At 37.6% G+C, this 16,741-nt stretch overlaps 1 protein-coding gene across 6 annotated transcripts in view; it reads left to right on the forward strand.

The window, feature by feature from the left end:
* Positions 1-16,741, forward strand: part of TRIM24 (tripartite motif containing 24) — an 86,863-nt gene that overhangs the window by 51,336 nt on the left and 18,786 nt on the right. For 5 of the 6 annotated variants that reach the window (XM_036428147.2, XM_036428139.2, XM_036428124.2 and 2 more), the window contains exons 8-9: positions 5,692-5,809; positions 11,527-11,795. In XM_036428147.2, coding sequence (XP_036284040.1) covers positions 5,692-5,809; positions 11,527-11,795 — 387 coding nt within the window. The remainder of the gene's footprint in view (positions 1-5,691; positions 5,810-11,526; positions 11,796-16,741) is intronic. The other variant, XM_036428131.2, reaches the window with a different exon arrangement.

The raw sequence follows: 16,741 nt of genomic DNA on the forward strand, positions 1-16,741 counted from the left end.
CATTGTGTGGGTGATGAAACTTAGTTACAGAGCTAAGTTTAACCTGCCTATGGTCACACACCTGAGCCTTGTATTAACCTACTTTGCCCCCAACCCTATATACAGTAAACTTCCAATTGCCTGTAGTGCATGCAGAGTTAAAGCTTATTATTTTTAAACATTTGAAGGATTTTCAGTCTCAGAAAATTAGAAAATCACTATTATGCCATCTGTATTCTTTAGAGCTCTTATACTTTGTAAATATGATGTTCACCCATGTTATTCTTTAAATGTATTTTTACACACTTAATTCCAGTCTCAAAAATTTGAAAATTTGCTATCTCTTATGCTTTATAAATATAGCCATGTTTACTCAGGTTATCCTCTAAATCAGTGTTTCCCAACCTTCTCTCATGATGAGAATCACTTGGTGGAGTTGTTAAAACACAGATTCCCGGATCCCAACTAAGAAGTGCTAAACTAGAATTTTTGGGAACATATAGGTAAAATTGTATACTTAACTAGTGCTCTAAGTTAGGTATGCAATTTTACCTATATGTTCTCAAAAATTCTAGTTTAGCACTTCTTAGTTGGGATTCGGGAATCTGTGTTTTAACAACTCCACCAGGTGATTCTCATCATGAGAGAAGGTTGGGAAACACTGCTCTAAATGATTGCTTTTACATACATAAAAATATAAAAAAAAATCTTGTTGGTGTGAAATTTCAGTCTTGGATTGCAATTCTTAGTTCATCTTTTTGCTATAGGAATTGTAGTCAGTAAAAGACCAGATCCATTGGAATAGCAGAATCCTTTCAGAAGTCCAGTTTTAAATATATTTTAAAACATTTTTATAGTATTTCCTTAGGATTCTTGTGTTAACCCTTACATTTATTTAGAAGGAAGGTAAGAAATATTGACAGAAAAGAGATCAGAAGAATGAAACACACAGGCTTTTTTTTTTTTAATATGCTTTATTGATTTTCTTTTTTTACAGAGAAGAATTGAGAGGGATAGAGAATTGAGTTAGAAACATCAATGAGAGAGAAACATGATCAGCTGCCTCTTGCTCATCTACTGGGGATGTGCCCACAACCAATGTACATGCCCTTGACCAGAATCGAACCTGGGACCTTTCAGTCTGCAAGCCGATGCTCTAGCCACTAAGCCAAACTGGTTAGGGCCACAGGCATTCTTTTTACTAATAGTATATATTTCTATAATACTATAGATAGATTAGGAAACTGTTAAGGGTATAATTAGTAAAAAGGAATTCTATAATCCATCTATTTCCTTTCCCCCATTTCTCTCCCCCCCACCCACCCCAATCTAATTGAACTTAAAAGACCTTTTTTATGTTTCCTGAATGTCTCTTTTCCTCAATTCCTTATTTCTTATCCTCAGAACATACCACGCTCTCTTACCTAGGTTCTGGTACCCTTTCTGAAAATATCTATTCTTTCTCCTTTGTAATGTTCATCTTTTTAGAGACTGCCAGGTTCATTTTAGGTTCATTGTCCTTACCTCTTCACAGCCTCCAGTGACCAAAACTGGGTTAGAATCCCCTTCTGTTTGCAAAGCTCTTATGCATATGTCCATCATCCTATTATTACTTTCATCTACTATTATTACAGTTGTATATTTTTCTATGAATTTCATTAGATCATACTTCTAAAAGTAGGAATTTAAGGAACTCAATGAAAAATTGATAGTGAAAAATAATAAATAAGGTACCAGATAACATCTCCTATCAGAAGCTGTAAAAGTATAGATGAAACTTTGTTAATTTATAGTGTTGGGAACTTAGAAACATGGCATTTTTTTATAAAAAATTTTTTTTTAAGTTTATGTAGTTTTAATAGAAGACAGTTATAGTACTGCCATCTCAAAAGCTGTTAGAACATCCTTCATATTTTTTTAAATTTGCATTTTGAACAACAGGTTCCACACTGAAAACTGTGCTCATTTAAGTGTAGATACACCTGAAGAGATGAATAAGTATATTTAATGACCATTGTTTATCGTCTACACTAGTTAGGCTTTATGATTTCTCAGCATTATTTAAAATCTGCATCTGATGGAAGGAGACTTGATTGGGATGATGAGCACATAATACAGTATACAGAATGTGTTGTGGAATTGTGTAGCTGAAACTTATATAATATAAAAATATATATTATTGATTTCAGAGAGGAAGGGAGAGGGAGAGAGAACTAGAATCATTCATCTGCTTCCTCCTGCACAATCCCTACTGGGAAACGAGCTTGCAATCCAGGCATGTGCCCTGACCGGAAATCAAACCTTGACCTGCTGGTTCATAAGTCAGTGCTCAACCACCGAGCCACACCAGCAGAGCCTATATAATTTTGTTAATGTCAGCCCAACACATTCAACAAAAGTAATTTGACAACAAGACAGTTCTCAGTTTTACATTGAATGGCAGTTAAATATAACAAAAAACAAATGTTGCTTAAGGTAAGGAGCAGAGTTTGGCCAACTTTGACATTACTTTTAGACTTTCCCACACTAAATTGGCAAATAGATACTAGCTGTCTGAATTGTAAGTAAATTGTGTCTTGTAGATTTTCATCAGCAAAATAAGTTTACAGTTTAGTACCTCAAGGGGAAAAAAAAAAGTACCGATGTCCTAGTAGTTTACCTTAAAGTTCCCTTTAATTAAAGCTGATTTTCTTTTAAGGAAGTACTCACATTTCTGATTTTTGTTTGGGCAGGAGCGGTGGCGGGAGGAGGGAGCCAGGTAAAAGAGCTTTTACTGCTCAATTTCCATACTAAAAATTATAACATATTCAAAATGCTAAGTCAGTATATTTACCTGAAGACAGGAAAAAAAATGTTTTTAAAGAGAAATGATGATCTTTCCTTTCTGTCATGGACTCATCAATATGGTGATGAGGATTCAGGGTAGTGAAGATGGTTGGGGGATTACACTGCATGAGGCTAGCAGCCAGAGATATGATGTGGTGAGTGGGGAACAGAAAGAGTGAGCAGAAGTATTTCAGATTTTGGTTACATTAAGCAAATAAGTGAGTGAATTTGAGGAAATAAGTAAATATATTGAGGGTAATGGCAGCTAATATTTTGCTAAAGATAGAAAGAGTCCTAAGGTGCAATAGATTGAAATTAAAAATATAAATATGAACTCAAGACTTACACACATATACACAGAGATCTGGAAATAATTGTAGATGTTTATATATACACATATGCACACACACATAATATGTAAATGAGGGTATGTGTGTGCGTTTGAGTGTTACACCACAGAAGCAGTGAGCCCAATGTTATTCCAGATCTTTGTTTCTAAATTCCAAGCAAAGTGAAGAAAAGTACCGTATTTTTCGGACCATAAGACGCACTTTTTCCCCCCAGAAGTGGGGGAAAAAGGTCCCTGCGTCTTATGGTCCAAATATAGCCTACACATATACTTAAAAAAAATTTTTTTTTACTTGCCCGGCTCTGTGTGGTCTCTGTGTGCTTGCCCGGCTCTAAAATGGTCCTAAATGCTGCTGTTTACTTTGCAGGGTTGATTACATGTGTTTATGACTGTAATGTTGGGTTTTAATGCACATAAAATATTTTAGGACACTTATTTGTTTCAGAATCTTTTTTTCTTCATTTCCCTTCTCTAAAAACTGGTGCGTCTTATGGTCCGGAGCGTCTTATGGTCCGAAAAATACGGTACAAATTGTATTCAGAACATCTTTACCATAGATATGCTGGGGACATGTCAAAAGAACCAGGATCCAGCTTAAAAGGGCTTTCTCTGGTCAGATCAACCAATTTGAATCTCAAACTAAATAACTATAGTAATGAATCAGAACACATTGAATTAAATCCAGGAGGATATAAACAAGTAAATAATAAAGAAAAATTTGTCAGAACATAATAAATAGTCATATATGATAGCCAGTGAACCTTAGCGAGTGATCTAAAGTAAGTTTTGTTTTATCTGTGGAAAACATTGAGGAGAGGAAAGGGATTTTGTGTAATTGGGGATGAGAGAGAAAAAGGTGTTGAGGGTATATGCAAGGAAATGATTATGATGATTAACCCTGGGATTTAAGCTGGATAAGAAGGAATTGAGGGCTAAGAGTAGGGATAATGTAAGGTAAGATTGATAGGACAGAGAATTGTAAGAGCAAATGCTTATAGGACCTTTAGGATTTGTGAGAGTATTTGTATTATGCAAGAAAAAGCAAGCCATAAGGAAGAGAACTTAGGTGGATCACCTGATAATACAGGAGTAATGGTTATAGTGAACCAGGAGCTAAACTCTTCAAAGGCCGAGGGAGAATTACTCAAGTACTCACTGCGGACTGCACGTGAGTGTGGGGTAATGATGACAAGGAACTCAAAGCAAAGGAATGAGGAGAACCATTCCACTAACTAGCAGGCCTAGTTATAGGCTATACTTATACTTCCTTAGCAGAGGTTAGTTTGTCTTTTCTGTAACTCAGTAGCCATCTCATCTTAAGTTCTGAATCCTTCGATAAAAGAAGTAGTAAAATAAAAGAGCAAAATGCGTTAAAATTTTTTATTTTACAAATACTTAGTTGGTGCTTCTATGATGTTTTGTTAATTAAAAAACTGACCCTTAACCTATCACTTTAAGATACTCTTTAATTTTGTATTCAACATCATACCCAACTAAACTATACCTCAAAAAAATTAATGCCTCAAAATTTTTGATGTTTTGAAAAGAAAGCTGTTGTAGGTCTACTTTTTAAAAATTTAAAAAAAATATATCTAGTGATTTCAGAGAGGAAGGGAGATAGAAACATCAGTGATGAGAGGGAATCATTGATTGACTGTCTCCTGAATGCCTCCTATTGGGGATGAAGCCTGCAACATGGGCATGTGACCTTGACTGGAATTGAACCTGGGGCCCTTCAGGCTGCAGACCGAGGCTCTATCCACTGAGCCGGACCAGCTAGGGCAGGTCTACTTTAAAAATAAAATGTTTTGCCCTGGCCAGTTTCACTCAGAGGGTAGAATGTCGGCCTGAAAGACTGAAGGGTCCCAGATTCGATTCCAGTCAAGGGCACATGCCTGGGTTGCAGGCTTCATCCCCAATTAGGGGGCGTGCAGGAGACAGTCAAATCAATGATTCTCTCTCATCATTGATGTTTCTCTTTTTCTCCCTTCCTCTCTGAAATCAATAAAAATATATGTTTAAAAATGTCTTCATTAATTTTTAGAGAGAGGAAGGAAATGAGAGAGAGAGAAACATTGATGAGAGAGAAATGTCCATCAGCTGTATTCTGACATCCCCTACTGCGAATCAAGCCCACAATCTGGACATGTACCCTGACCTCTTGATTGGTGCATTGGTTCAGTGCTCAACCACTGACCTGGGCTGTCCGCCCCCCCCTTTTTTTTTTTTAATTTCAGAGAGGAAGGGAGGGAGAGGGGGGGAAACATCAATGATGACAGAGAGAATCATTGATCAGCTGCCTTCTGCACTGGAAATCAATCTGGCAACTCAGGCATGTGCCCTGATCAGGAATTGAACTGTGACCTCCTGGTTTAAAGGTCAACAATCAACCACTGAGCCATACCAGTTAGGTTGGGCTGCCTATATTTTCCATTTTATTGTTTTTCATGTTGGTATACATACAAGAGACTTATTTTTTGTGTATTTACTGGGAGTGTAATAAATTATTGGCCTGATGTTTGTCTCCTTTCTTCTAGATTACATACCGGTTACGGCATCTCCTTCGTGCAAGGTGTGATGCTTCCCCAGTGACCAACAATACCATCCAATTTCACTGTGATCCTGGTTTCTGGGCTCAAAATATCCTCAATTTAGGTAGGTCATTGTGTATATTTTCTCAAGTGCCATATGTTTCTGGAACTCTTACTGATTATATGTTATTGAAAATGTATTCCTTACACCCTCAAAATGTTTTTGTTACCTAGGTTTAAAAACATGGAATTTTTTAGTCTTTTATTAATCTGTGTATATATGTCACACATGCATGAATGTTAACATACATGTAAACAAATGGATGTTATGAAACATCCTCTGTTAATATCCTCGGGATTAAGGAATTCTATTTTTCATAGATTCTTGCTTGAACTTTTTATCAGAATGGGTTGATAAACTTTTGACTTGTGACTGGCATTGTTATAGAATTTTTTTATATTTAGAATGTTTTCTGATAAAATAGTATTTCCAATACTATTATTGGCTTTCTCTTTAATCAAATGCCTCATGTCACTCATTTGCTTTATCTTGCTAGGGAAAATTTACTGCTTTTTCTTTTGCCTTTTTGTAGTAATTATACATATAATTTTATGTAATAAGTATAATTACATATATTTAATTTTCTAATTGAAGTATTGTGCATACAGAAAAGTGCCCACATTTTATTTATTTTTAAAATTTTTAATATATTTTATTGATTTTTTACAGAGAGGAAGAGAGAGGGATAGAGAGTTAGAAACATCAATGAGAGAGAATCATTGATCAGCTGCCTCTTGCACACCCCCTACTAGGGAGGTGCCTGCAACCTAGGTACAGGCCCTTGACGAACTAAACCTGGGACCTTTCAGTCTGCAGGCTGACACTCTATCCACTGAGCCAAACCGGTTTCGGCAGTGCCCACATTTTAAATAGTGGTTTCCACTGAATTATCACAAAGGAAGACTATCATATTGGTAACATGAAGAGCTTGAACATCCTTGCAGGCAGTTCAGAAGGAAGTTATTTTAATTTTCTTGTTATATTATTATGAGAGGTCCGGTGCATGAAATTCGTGCATGGGGCAGTGGGGTGGTGTCCTTCAGCCGAGCCTGCACCCTCTCCAATCTGGGATCCCTCTCACAATCCAGGACTGCTGGCTCCCAACTGCTCTGCCTGCCAGCCTGATCACCTGCTAACCACTCCCATGCCATCCTGATTAATGTCTAACTGCTCCCCTGCCAGCTTGTCACCCCCAACTTTCCTCCTCTTGCTGGCCTGGTCACCCCTAACTGCTCTCCCCTGCAGGGTTGATCGCCTCCAACTGCCCTTCCTTTCAGTCCTGATCCCTCTCAACTGCCCTCCCTTGCAGGCCTGATGCCTCCCAATTGCCCTCCCTTGCTGGCCATCCTATGTCCACATGGGGGCAGCCATCTTTGACCACATGGGGCAGCTATTGTGTGTTGGAGTGATGGTCATTCTGCATATTACCCTTTTATTAGTTAAGCCTGGTGCACGGGTGGAAACAAGCTGGTTTGCCCTGAAGGGTGTCCCAGATCAGGGTGGGGATTCTCTTGGGACATGGGGCAGCCTGAGCGAGGGGCCTGTAGTTGTTAGCAGGCCAGCCGCTTCCCCGGGCAACCCAAGTGGAGGTCCTGTTATCTGGAATTTATTTACCTTCTACAATTGAAAATTGTAGCCTGGAGTGGAGCCAAGCTCCAGCTCGCTTTGTGGCTGCTGCCATTTCTGTATAGATTTGTTTACCTTTTATCATTGAAACTTTGTAGCCTGGAGTGGAGGCTTAGGCCTGCTAGGGCAGGCAGAAAGCTTGGCTTCTTCGTTGCCTGAGAAACCCAAGCCTCCCTCCTGCTCTCTGTGGCTGTAGCCATCTTGGTTGGGTTTATATGCATACTTACTCTGATTGGCTGGTGGGTATGGCTAGTGGGTATAGCAGAGTGGTGGTTAATTTGCATATTACTCTTTTATTAGGTAGGATTTGCTAGGAGAAAAAGTCCTCACATTTTGCCTCCTCTCAATTTCTCACAGGGAAATTATAGAAACAGAACTTTAAGAATTCCCTATGCATTCTTCATCAACTACTAATATTCCCTTTGATGACAGCATTGGGCTCATTAACTTTGTTTCAAAATCATCAAAAATGATTGTACTCTCATTCTGTAGGCTAGATTCTGAGTAAAGAATGTAAAAAGTAAAAAATGGCAGGATAGAGAGCCAATACTCTCAGAATACACCAGGAAAGGAAGAAATTGGCTTACACAAAGCTCATCCATAAAAGGGAAGAACAAAAAGGATAATGATATGGTGTCCCCTTAAGGAAAAAATATGATGACCCCTGCAGTTCAATTTATTTTTATTTATTTATTTTTAAATATATTTTTATTGATTTTTTACAGAGAGGAAGGGAGAGAGATAGAGAGCTAGAAACATCGATGAGAGAGAAACATCAACCAGCTGCCTCTTGCACACCCCCTACCGGGGATGTTCCTGCAACCAATGTACATGCCCCTGACCGGAATCGAACCTGGGACCTTTCAGTCCGCAGACCGATGCTCTACCACTGAGCCAAACCGGTTTCAGCCCTCTAGTTCAATTTAGAAGTACATAAAGCTATATGTTTATTGATATATAGCAAGCAACTGGAACCACACACAAACACACAACTGTATGTGTTATTCTATGTATTCTATATAACAAAAGCCTAATATGTTAAGTGTCCTGTTGGCTGTTCAACCAATCAAAGCGTAATATGCTAATGATATGCTTAGGTCGCTCAACCACTCACTATGACATGCACTGACACAAGTGGGCATAGTCAACCAGTAGACCATTCACTATGACGGTCACTGACCACTGGAGAGCAGACACTCTGACTGGTAGATGAGCTTGCTGCTGTGATCCAGCCAATTGGAACTGAGCAAGATGGGCTGGACACACCTAGGAGCCCTCCCAAGATCCCTCCCTGGCTGGCCAACCTCCCGTGTCCTTCCTGGCCCCAGTTGTGCACCGGTGGGGTCCCTTGGCTTGGCCTATGCCCTCTTGCAATGCAGGACCCCTTGGCGGATGTTAGAGAGCCTGGTTCAGCTTGATCCTGCTCGACGTAGGAGATGCCCCTTGAGGTTCAGTGTGCTCCCACAGGGGGAGTGTCGCTCAGCCAGAAACTGGGTCACAGCTGACAAGAACAGTGGCAATGGCGGTAGCCTCTCCCGCCTCCCAGCAGTGCTAAAGATGTTTTACTGACGGCTTAGGGAGCAGGCCTAAGCCATCAGTCAGACATCCCCCAAGGACTCCCAGACTGCAGGAGGGCGTAGGCTGGGCTGAGGGACTCCTCCCATCTCCCTTACTCCTCAGTGCATGAATTTCATGCACTTGGCCTCTAGTTAATTAATACAAAGCATGTTTCTAAGTAACTATCTCAACCCTATCCCTCTCTACCAACCCACATTCAACTGTATAGAGAACCTATCACAGTTATATATCCACACAAGTAGTCATATCTATAGAGATGTATGTACTTATGTATATCAGTTACAATACAGATCTATACTAATGAAAGGGTAATATGCTAATTAGACTGGGTTGATTGGACATCTTCTGGATGTCTGACTTCTTTCTGGACAGTAATGGGGCAACCAGGCTGGCAGGGGGGCAGTTAGGGGGGCAAGCCGAGGCAGTTAGAAACAATCAGGTAGGCAGGCAAGTGGTTAGGGGTGATCAGGCAGGCAGGCAAGTGATTAGGAGCCAGCAGTCCTGGATTGCAAGAGGGATGTCCTAGTGCCGTTTAGGCCCCATCACCGCAAAGATGGGGCCTAAACTGCAGTTGGAACATCCCCTGAGGGGTCCTGGGTTGGAGAGGATGAAGACTAGGTTGAGGGACCCCTCTCCCTGCATGAATTTCATGCACCAGGTCTCTAGTATAGGCATAGATAAAGTAAGAATAGATGTATAATTACACACACAAAAGTGGATATAGTTTAGGTAAGTCTGCTTTAGCAAAAATCAAATAAAGACAGCATCTCCTGTTTGTGAAACTCTGATATAATAAAGTTAAATAATATTCCTGGGGGGGGGGGGGTGCAATAGTAAGATATGTACACATATAATACCTTAATTTTAAAAAATGAAAAAAATAAAATAATAAAATTATTTTCCATAACTGAAAAAAAATATTCTTGACTATCGAACTTCTAAGAGCTATCATTTATAGCTCTGTAAATTGTCATGCAATGAAATTTACATTTTAATTCTTCCAAAGAGAAATTTTCCCAACTTGTTTTCTATGGATTCTGAGAAATATCTTTCATAGGGCAAGGGGAAAATACTGATCTAGATAAATAGTTCATGTTTTTGGGGATTTGGGTAAGTTCTTCATTATTTTTGAACCGTAGATCCCTTATCTGTGTAAAGGAATTTAACAGTATACATAAACCTACTGTCACAGTGCCTAATACCCAGTGAGTAATGAATTATAGCCCTATTTTTTTTAGGATGCATATACTTTGAAATCTAAAACATTTAATTGAAAAGATTCAATTAAATGTTTTAGATTTCAAAGTATATGCATCCTAATTCAAAGAAAAAATTAATCTTTGCCTTGTGCTTGGATCAGACCTATTAGATGCAGCCTTAAACTCTCTTAAGGGTAATTGTAAGCCACTCAAAATATCCTCTATCAGAAAACTGACACAGTATGCTCTGTGAAAGAATAAGGAACTTGAGAGATTACAAATTATTAATATTAAAGAATCCAAAATACTTTGTGGGAATATTTTTGGAACCAATTTCAGATTTGCTTGTTTTGTCTTAATATACCATAGCTGTTCTCAAAATGTACAGTTTGAGGCTCGGCTCCTTCAGGGAACCTCAGAGGCCTCCTCTTTCCAACTACATATCTGTGTCACTGGATTTTCTTCCTATATTTCAACCTAAACAATATATTATGACAGATACTGCAGAAACAGATATGGGAGTTCAGCTATCAAGCCACACATATAAAAATACTTTTTTTAAAAAAAAAAAAAACCAGTTAAAATTAATATTACTAACCTAAAAATATTTTTAAAAATAGCCCTGACCAGTTTGGCTCAGTGGATAGAGCATCGGACTGCAGACTGAAGGGTCCCAGGTTCAATTCTGGTCAAAGGCATGTACCTTGGTTGCGGGCACATTCCCAGTAAGGGGTGTGCAGGAGGCAGCTGATCGATGTTTCTCTCTCATCAATGTTTCTCTCTATCCTTCTCCCTTCCTGCCCCCTTTCTCTCTGTTAAAATAAATAAATAAATAAATAAATAAATAAATAAAATATAAAACAGTGCACTCTTCACTAAGATTTTAAAAAATAATATTTTTCATAAAGGTATGCTATGAAAAGGTTTATTATTTTGAAATGAATTAGTAAATTAAAAAATATATATATATATTTTATTGATTTTCCACAGAGAGAAAGGGAGAAGGTTAGAGAGCTAGAAACATCAATGAGAGAGAAACATCGACCAGCTGCCTCCTGTGCACCCCCTACCGGGGATGTGCCCGCAACCAATGTACCTGCCCTTGACCGGAATCGAACCTGGGACCTTTCAGTCTGCAGACCGGCTAAGTAAATTTTTTTAATTCTTATTTTTAGTTTCAAAGATAGTAAATTTTGATAGATAGAAGCTCCATTAATAAAAGCTTTTTGGGGCAATCTATTTTTAAGAGTGTAAAGGTTTCCTGAGATTGAAAAGTTCCTTGACAGTTTGGAAGTTCAGCAACAATAAATAGCCTTACAAAATGTGGTATATCACTATTAGAAAAACTTTAGAACTTAACCTTTTCTCTTTAATTAGGTTCTTTAGTAATTGAAGATAAAGAGAGTCAACCACAAATGCCTAAGCAGAATCCTGTCATGGAACAGAATTCACAGCCACAAGGTGGTTTATCTTCAAACCAGTTATCCAAGTTTCCAACACAGATCAGCCTAGCTCAGTTACGACTCCAGCATATGCAGCAACAGGTAATGGCTCAGAGGCAACAGGTGCAACGGAGGCCAGCACCTGTGGGTTTACCAAACCCTAGAATGCAGGGGCCCATCCAGCAACCTTCCATCTCTCATCAGGTAAATTTGGAAGCAGGCCTGTCCTAAATTAGATAATTATAGTACAATTGTTTTTAGTAGCTCTGAAAATAACCGAGCCATCAATCATCCATGGTTTAAATATATTAATTTATAAAATGTTTTGAGGATTCCTGATTTAGCTCGTAGATTTTAGCCCTCTCAAAAAAAAAAAAAAAAAAAAAAAAAAAAAGTAAAGGATTAATGGTTTATTTAATTTGTACATCTATTTTTATTACATTTTAATATTTTAGAGAATGTGTGATGCAAGTGTTCAGAAAACCACACTGCATCTTAGAAACTAGGCCAGAATCAAATAGAAAGGGACAGGGATATGGTTCATTAGAAATATACTTTTTTCAAAATTTATTTTTGAGCAAATACTCCATGAACCATTGTTATTTTCATTAATTGTGAAATATTGTTTACTTTTAATCCAATTTTTAAATATAAAATATTCATATACAATACTTTGTTAAATGTTTTAATTGTCCTGCCCAGCTTAAATGTGGGCATACTGTACTTTGTTTTAATAAAGGTTTAGTAAGGAGTATAAGGTCAGATTCATACAAATTGTCTATTATTTTCAGTTACATATATTTATGAATTTGTATTCTTTCTATTTCTGAGAAGGATTTGAAGGACAGTAAATGACATGAATGGAATGAGGTTTAATAAGAGTCAAAGTGTGTAGAACTAGGCTAAGAATTCTTATACTTGAGAGCAAGCCTTATCTCAAAACTTGTCAACCTAAGAAAAATAAATAGAAATATCTATATTGTGTGATAAAAAGGAAACATTTTATTTATAGGAGAAACATTTTATTAGCACGAAGAGGACAATATTATGTGAACCTTTATAAACAGCAAATTAAATGGCATAATTGTATTTTTGTGGTAATTTTACTAGTACAGAACATAAAAATGGTCTTCATATGACTCATTTTAATTATGAATAAAAGTGTGGGCATATGTAGATCTTGATTTTGTTAAATTGCTTCTTTGAAGGCCTGAGGTAATGTATTTGAGGTTTATGGCTTTCTAGTGATTTGATTAGGAAGGCAAATCAAATCCAAGGGAATATTAGTATACCCAATTGATTATTCCTTTTAAACTTTGTTTTAACTCAGGTTTTTACAGAAAGTAAATAAGAAGCAATTTAAGGTTTTATGGTGAGTGTTCTATGAGGAAAGAATTGTACACTTGAGATACCAGAAGTGAAACTGGCAAAGTTTAAATTTTGTTAAGAAAATTGAGGAGTAATTTTGTTACTACCTCTGTAGAGTCCAGTGATGTATTGCAGCTAGATTGCAAAGAATGCCAAAACTTTTTCTGAAGATAAATGTGAGAAGAGAGAAAATGATAGTTTGTTGAGTGCCTAGTGCTAAGCTTTTGCATAATTAATGTTTATCTTAAGTGTCTGAGATATGGTAAAGTGATTTTTATTAAGTAGTATATTAACCTGAAGAGGAGTAAATTGGCTTTTCAGTAGACGTGAGGAACTGAGGAAGTTAATAGATATTATGCAACTTAGTGGCATTCGCTTATATAGTTATTTATATAAGCAATGACAAACAGAAGTGAACACTGAACTTTTAGCTTGTATATCTCTCAGAAATTTGCTTTTGATCTTATTTTTCCTTCTCTAGGACTTACTGCTACATAATCTATATAATGCACAATCTCTGTTATACAACCCAGTTTTCTCACTTAGAAATAAAGTAATTTTTGCATCATTTGGTCATTACCTCATACACTGTTCTTTTCTCTTGATCTTCAATAACTCCTGAACCTTCTTTCACACTCTTATGTTTCATTTTTAGCTGCTCTTTGCCAAACATTCACTCATACATTTTCCATTTACCAATTTGCACTCTACAGATTTTTACATTGTTCTGCTTACCAACATTCTTCGTTTTCTACAAGTTTATATGTGTGGGAAAAATGACTGTCAATAAATAGGTGTGTACTGTATATGTGTTCCTGGCTTTGTGGATATGTTCAGATTGTACCGTACATCTGTCTATAGGGTTCAGGCAAATTTAAAAGAATGCTTCTAAAAACATGATTGCTCTCTATTCTTCTTCCTCTGAAGATGTACTCTGCATACAACATACTCAATTACACTCCAATGTTCAGATCTAAGTTTGTTAGCACTGTCACATGTGTTATTTTTTTTTTTAACATATATACTAGAAGCCCGTATTTGCACAGGTTTTGTTCAGTGGTGTGTGTCATGGCCTGTGGAGATTGCCTGCTGTGGGAGTGCCACTTGTCCCGGTCAGCCAAGTGACTGTGGACCTACCCTCTGAGCAGCTGCTCCTGCTGCAGAAGCACCGTTCATCCTGGTCAGCCGAGTGGCACTTCCACTGTGAGCAAATTAACCACCAGGGAGCAGCTCCTGCTTTGAGAGTTTGCCCCCTGATGGTCAGTGCACTTCATAGCTACTGATCGACCCATTCGTTCAGTGGGTGGGCTTTTATTGTATAGGATTTTTATTGATTTCTGAGAGGAAGGAAGAGGAGGAGAGAGAGAAAAACATCAATGATGAGAGAGAATCATTGATTGGTTGCCTTCTGCATGCCCCCCACCAGGGACCAAGCTCATAACCTGCACATGTGACCTGACCAGGAATCTTACTGTGACCTCCTTGTTCATAGATAGATAGGTACTGAACTATTGAGCTACTCCGCTGGGCATATGTGTTATTTTATACATAATTCACAGCAGTGTTTCTCGAACCTGAGCCAGATTACTGTTGTGGGAATATTTTCATTTTATATGTACATGTTAATTTCCCTACAAAGTGATGGATGTTAGAAAGACATATGCTATCCTTCACTTTATACACAGTTGGGAACTACTGGCCTAGAACAAAATAAAAACCCTGCCCTAATCAGTTTGGCTCAGTGGTTGGGGTGTCAGCCCGCGGAATGAAGGGTTCTGGATATGACTATAGTCAAAGTCATGTACCTCAGTTGCAGTTTCTATCCCAACCCGGGCGAGGCATGAGCAGAAGGCAACCAATCAAAGTGTTTCTCTTACAGTGATGTTTCTTTCTCTCTGTCTCTCCCAAATATCCTCAGGTAAGGATTAATGAAACAAAACAACAAAAAAACCTGTAATACTGAAGTTACTTAAAATGAAGATGAGAATAATGATGTCAGTTTCCTTAAGATCTCTATTCTTCTATTTCTTCCTCCCCTCCCTGATATCTTGCAAATTAATTGACTCCATACAATTAAAATAAGTTATTTTGCCCTGCTGGTATGGCTGAGTGTTGACTCATGAACCAGTTTGATTTCAGGTCAGGGCATATGCCTGGGTTGAGGACTCAACCCCCTCTGGGGGGTGGGGGGAGAAGGGGTGCAAGAGGCAGCTAATAGATGTTTTCACTCTCTCAAAAAATTACAAAATACTTATTTAAAAAGAAAAAGTATTTATTTTAAAATAACAATGATTTTGCTATTTTTTTAATGCTCATAACTAGTTCCTAATGTTGTTATTCTTTCAAGTTGCTTCCTCTGTCACAAGGTTTTTAAAAATTCAGTCAAAAGTAATAGTTTAGGAGAGGCAAGAAAATTACCTCACATCTTACCAAACTTCAGGGTCAGTTTTCATTCCTACAAAGTATTATACATTGCTGTGGTACCAAGTATCTCTTCTTGACTGAATCCTGGTGAGGAAGTGATAGCAGGTGGTAGAAGCTTCTACAACTACCTTTATTCTCCCTCTTTAGGATTATTTTGGGTGCTTTTTCACTTTAAAAAAAAACAACTAAAGATAAATGTAGGAGTTTTTCACTATGATTCTCAAAAACTATTTTCTCTTTGTGTTTCTATGATATATAATAAAACCCTTCAAATCACAAAACTTTAGTAAAAGAATAAAAATTAATTGTTATTGTTTCAGCCTTTTTGACTTCTGTAAAATTTTGACACTTTATTTTTCACACACAAAATTTTCCTTGGTCTTGAGACAATATTTAAATCTATTTTTCATTGGTTTTATAATTACTCTTGAAAGTTACTGAGGGTGAACCCAGTGCTAATTACTTTGTAAGAGAGGGGAGAGGAGAGATAAGCAATATTATCCAGGAAAGGAAAGGAAATTCCAAAAATGGGAGGAAAGAAGAAGACAGGGCTGTCCTCTTTATAGCTATCTACCTTCGCAGAGTCAAAGTTTCAGGTGTTGCTAATTCAATTTTATAAATTCCACATTCATTGTCCCCTGTGAATGTGAGAGTTAATAGTTTCCTCTCTGAGAAGTGCTAGTTGTAAAAATAAACTGGTAAGATAGCCTGCAAGTAAGTATTTGCAATAGTTGCCGACCATAAAGAGAACTGGATAGGCAAGAGAGACTGGTATATAAGGTTACCTTTTTCTAGAACACTGATCTCAGTTTCTGGGGCTAGCATTTATGAGCAAAGTAAGCTTGCCTTCCCAGCCCTTGCCCTATCCTGTAATCAACCAATTTTGTCCTTAAAAGGTTTCCTTTCAAATCTATTTTCTTTTAAAGAAACACATCCTCTAAGCTGTAATTAGTATATTAACTTCTAGCTAAATAATAGAACATGATTTGGTAATAATATGGCAGACTGGATTTGGAGAAAAGCCTTAGTGTTGCCTTTTTGCTAGCTGTGTGGGTCTCCTCTCCCCCCCCACCCCCAAGTTATTTAAGCTTTCTGATGTTTAGTGTCCTAATTTGTAAAATGAGGGGAGGGAAAATGCTGATCACAATGTCTGACATATAGTTTTATTCCAATAAAATCTAAAATTCATTTACTTCAAAATGTTGTTTTATGCCAGCTGTTTTCATTATTAATGATTTATTGGTTGAAAGTGCAGACCTTAGAGCCAGAGTACTTGAATTCAAATCCCAGCTCTGTCCCTTACTACCTTTGTTAATTTTTGATAAGATACTTGTCTTTACCTCACAAGATTGTTGTGA

This window comes from Pipistrellus kuhlii, unplaced genomic scaffold (assembly GCF_014108245.1).
Source record: "Pipistrellus kuhlii isolate mPipKuh1 unplaced genomic scaffold, mPipKuh1.p scaffold_m20_p_10, whole genome shotgun sequence".
In the NCBI taxonomy this organism is placed as follows: Eukaryota; Metazoa; Chordata; class Mammalia; order Chiroptera; family Vespertilionidae; genus Pipistrellus; species Pipistrellus kuhlii.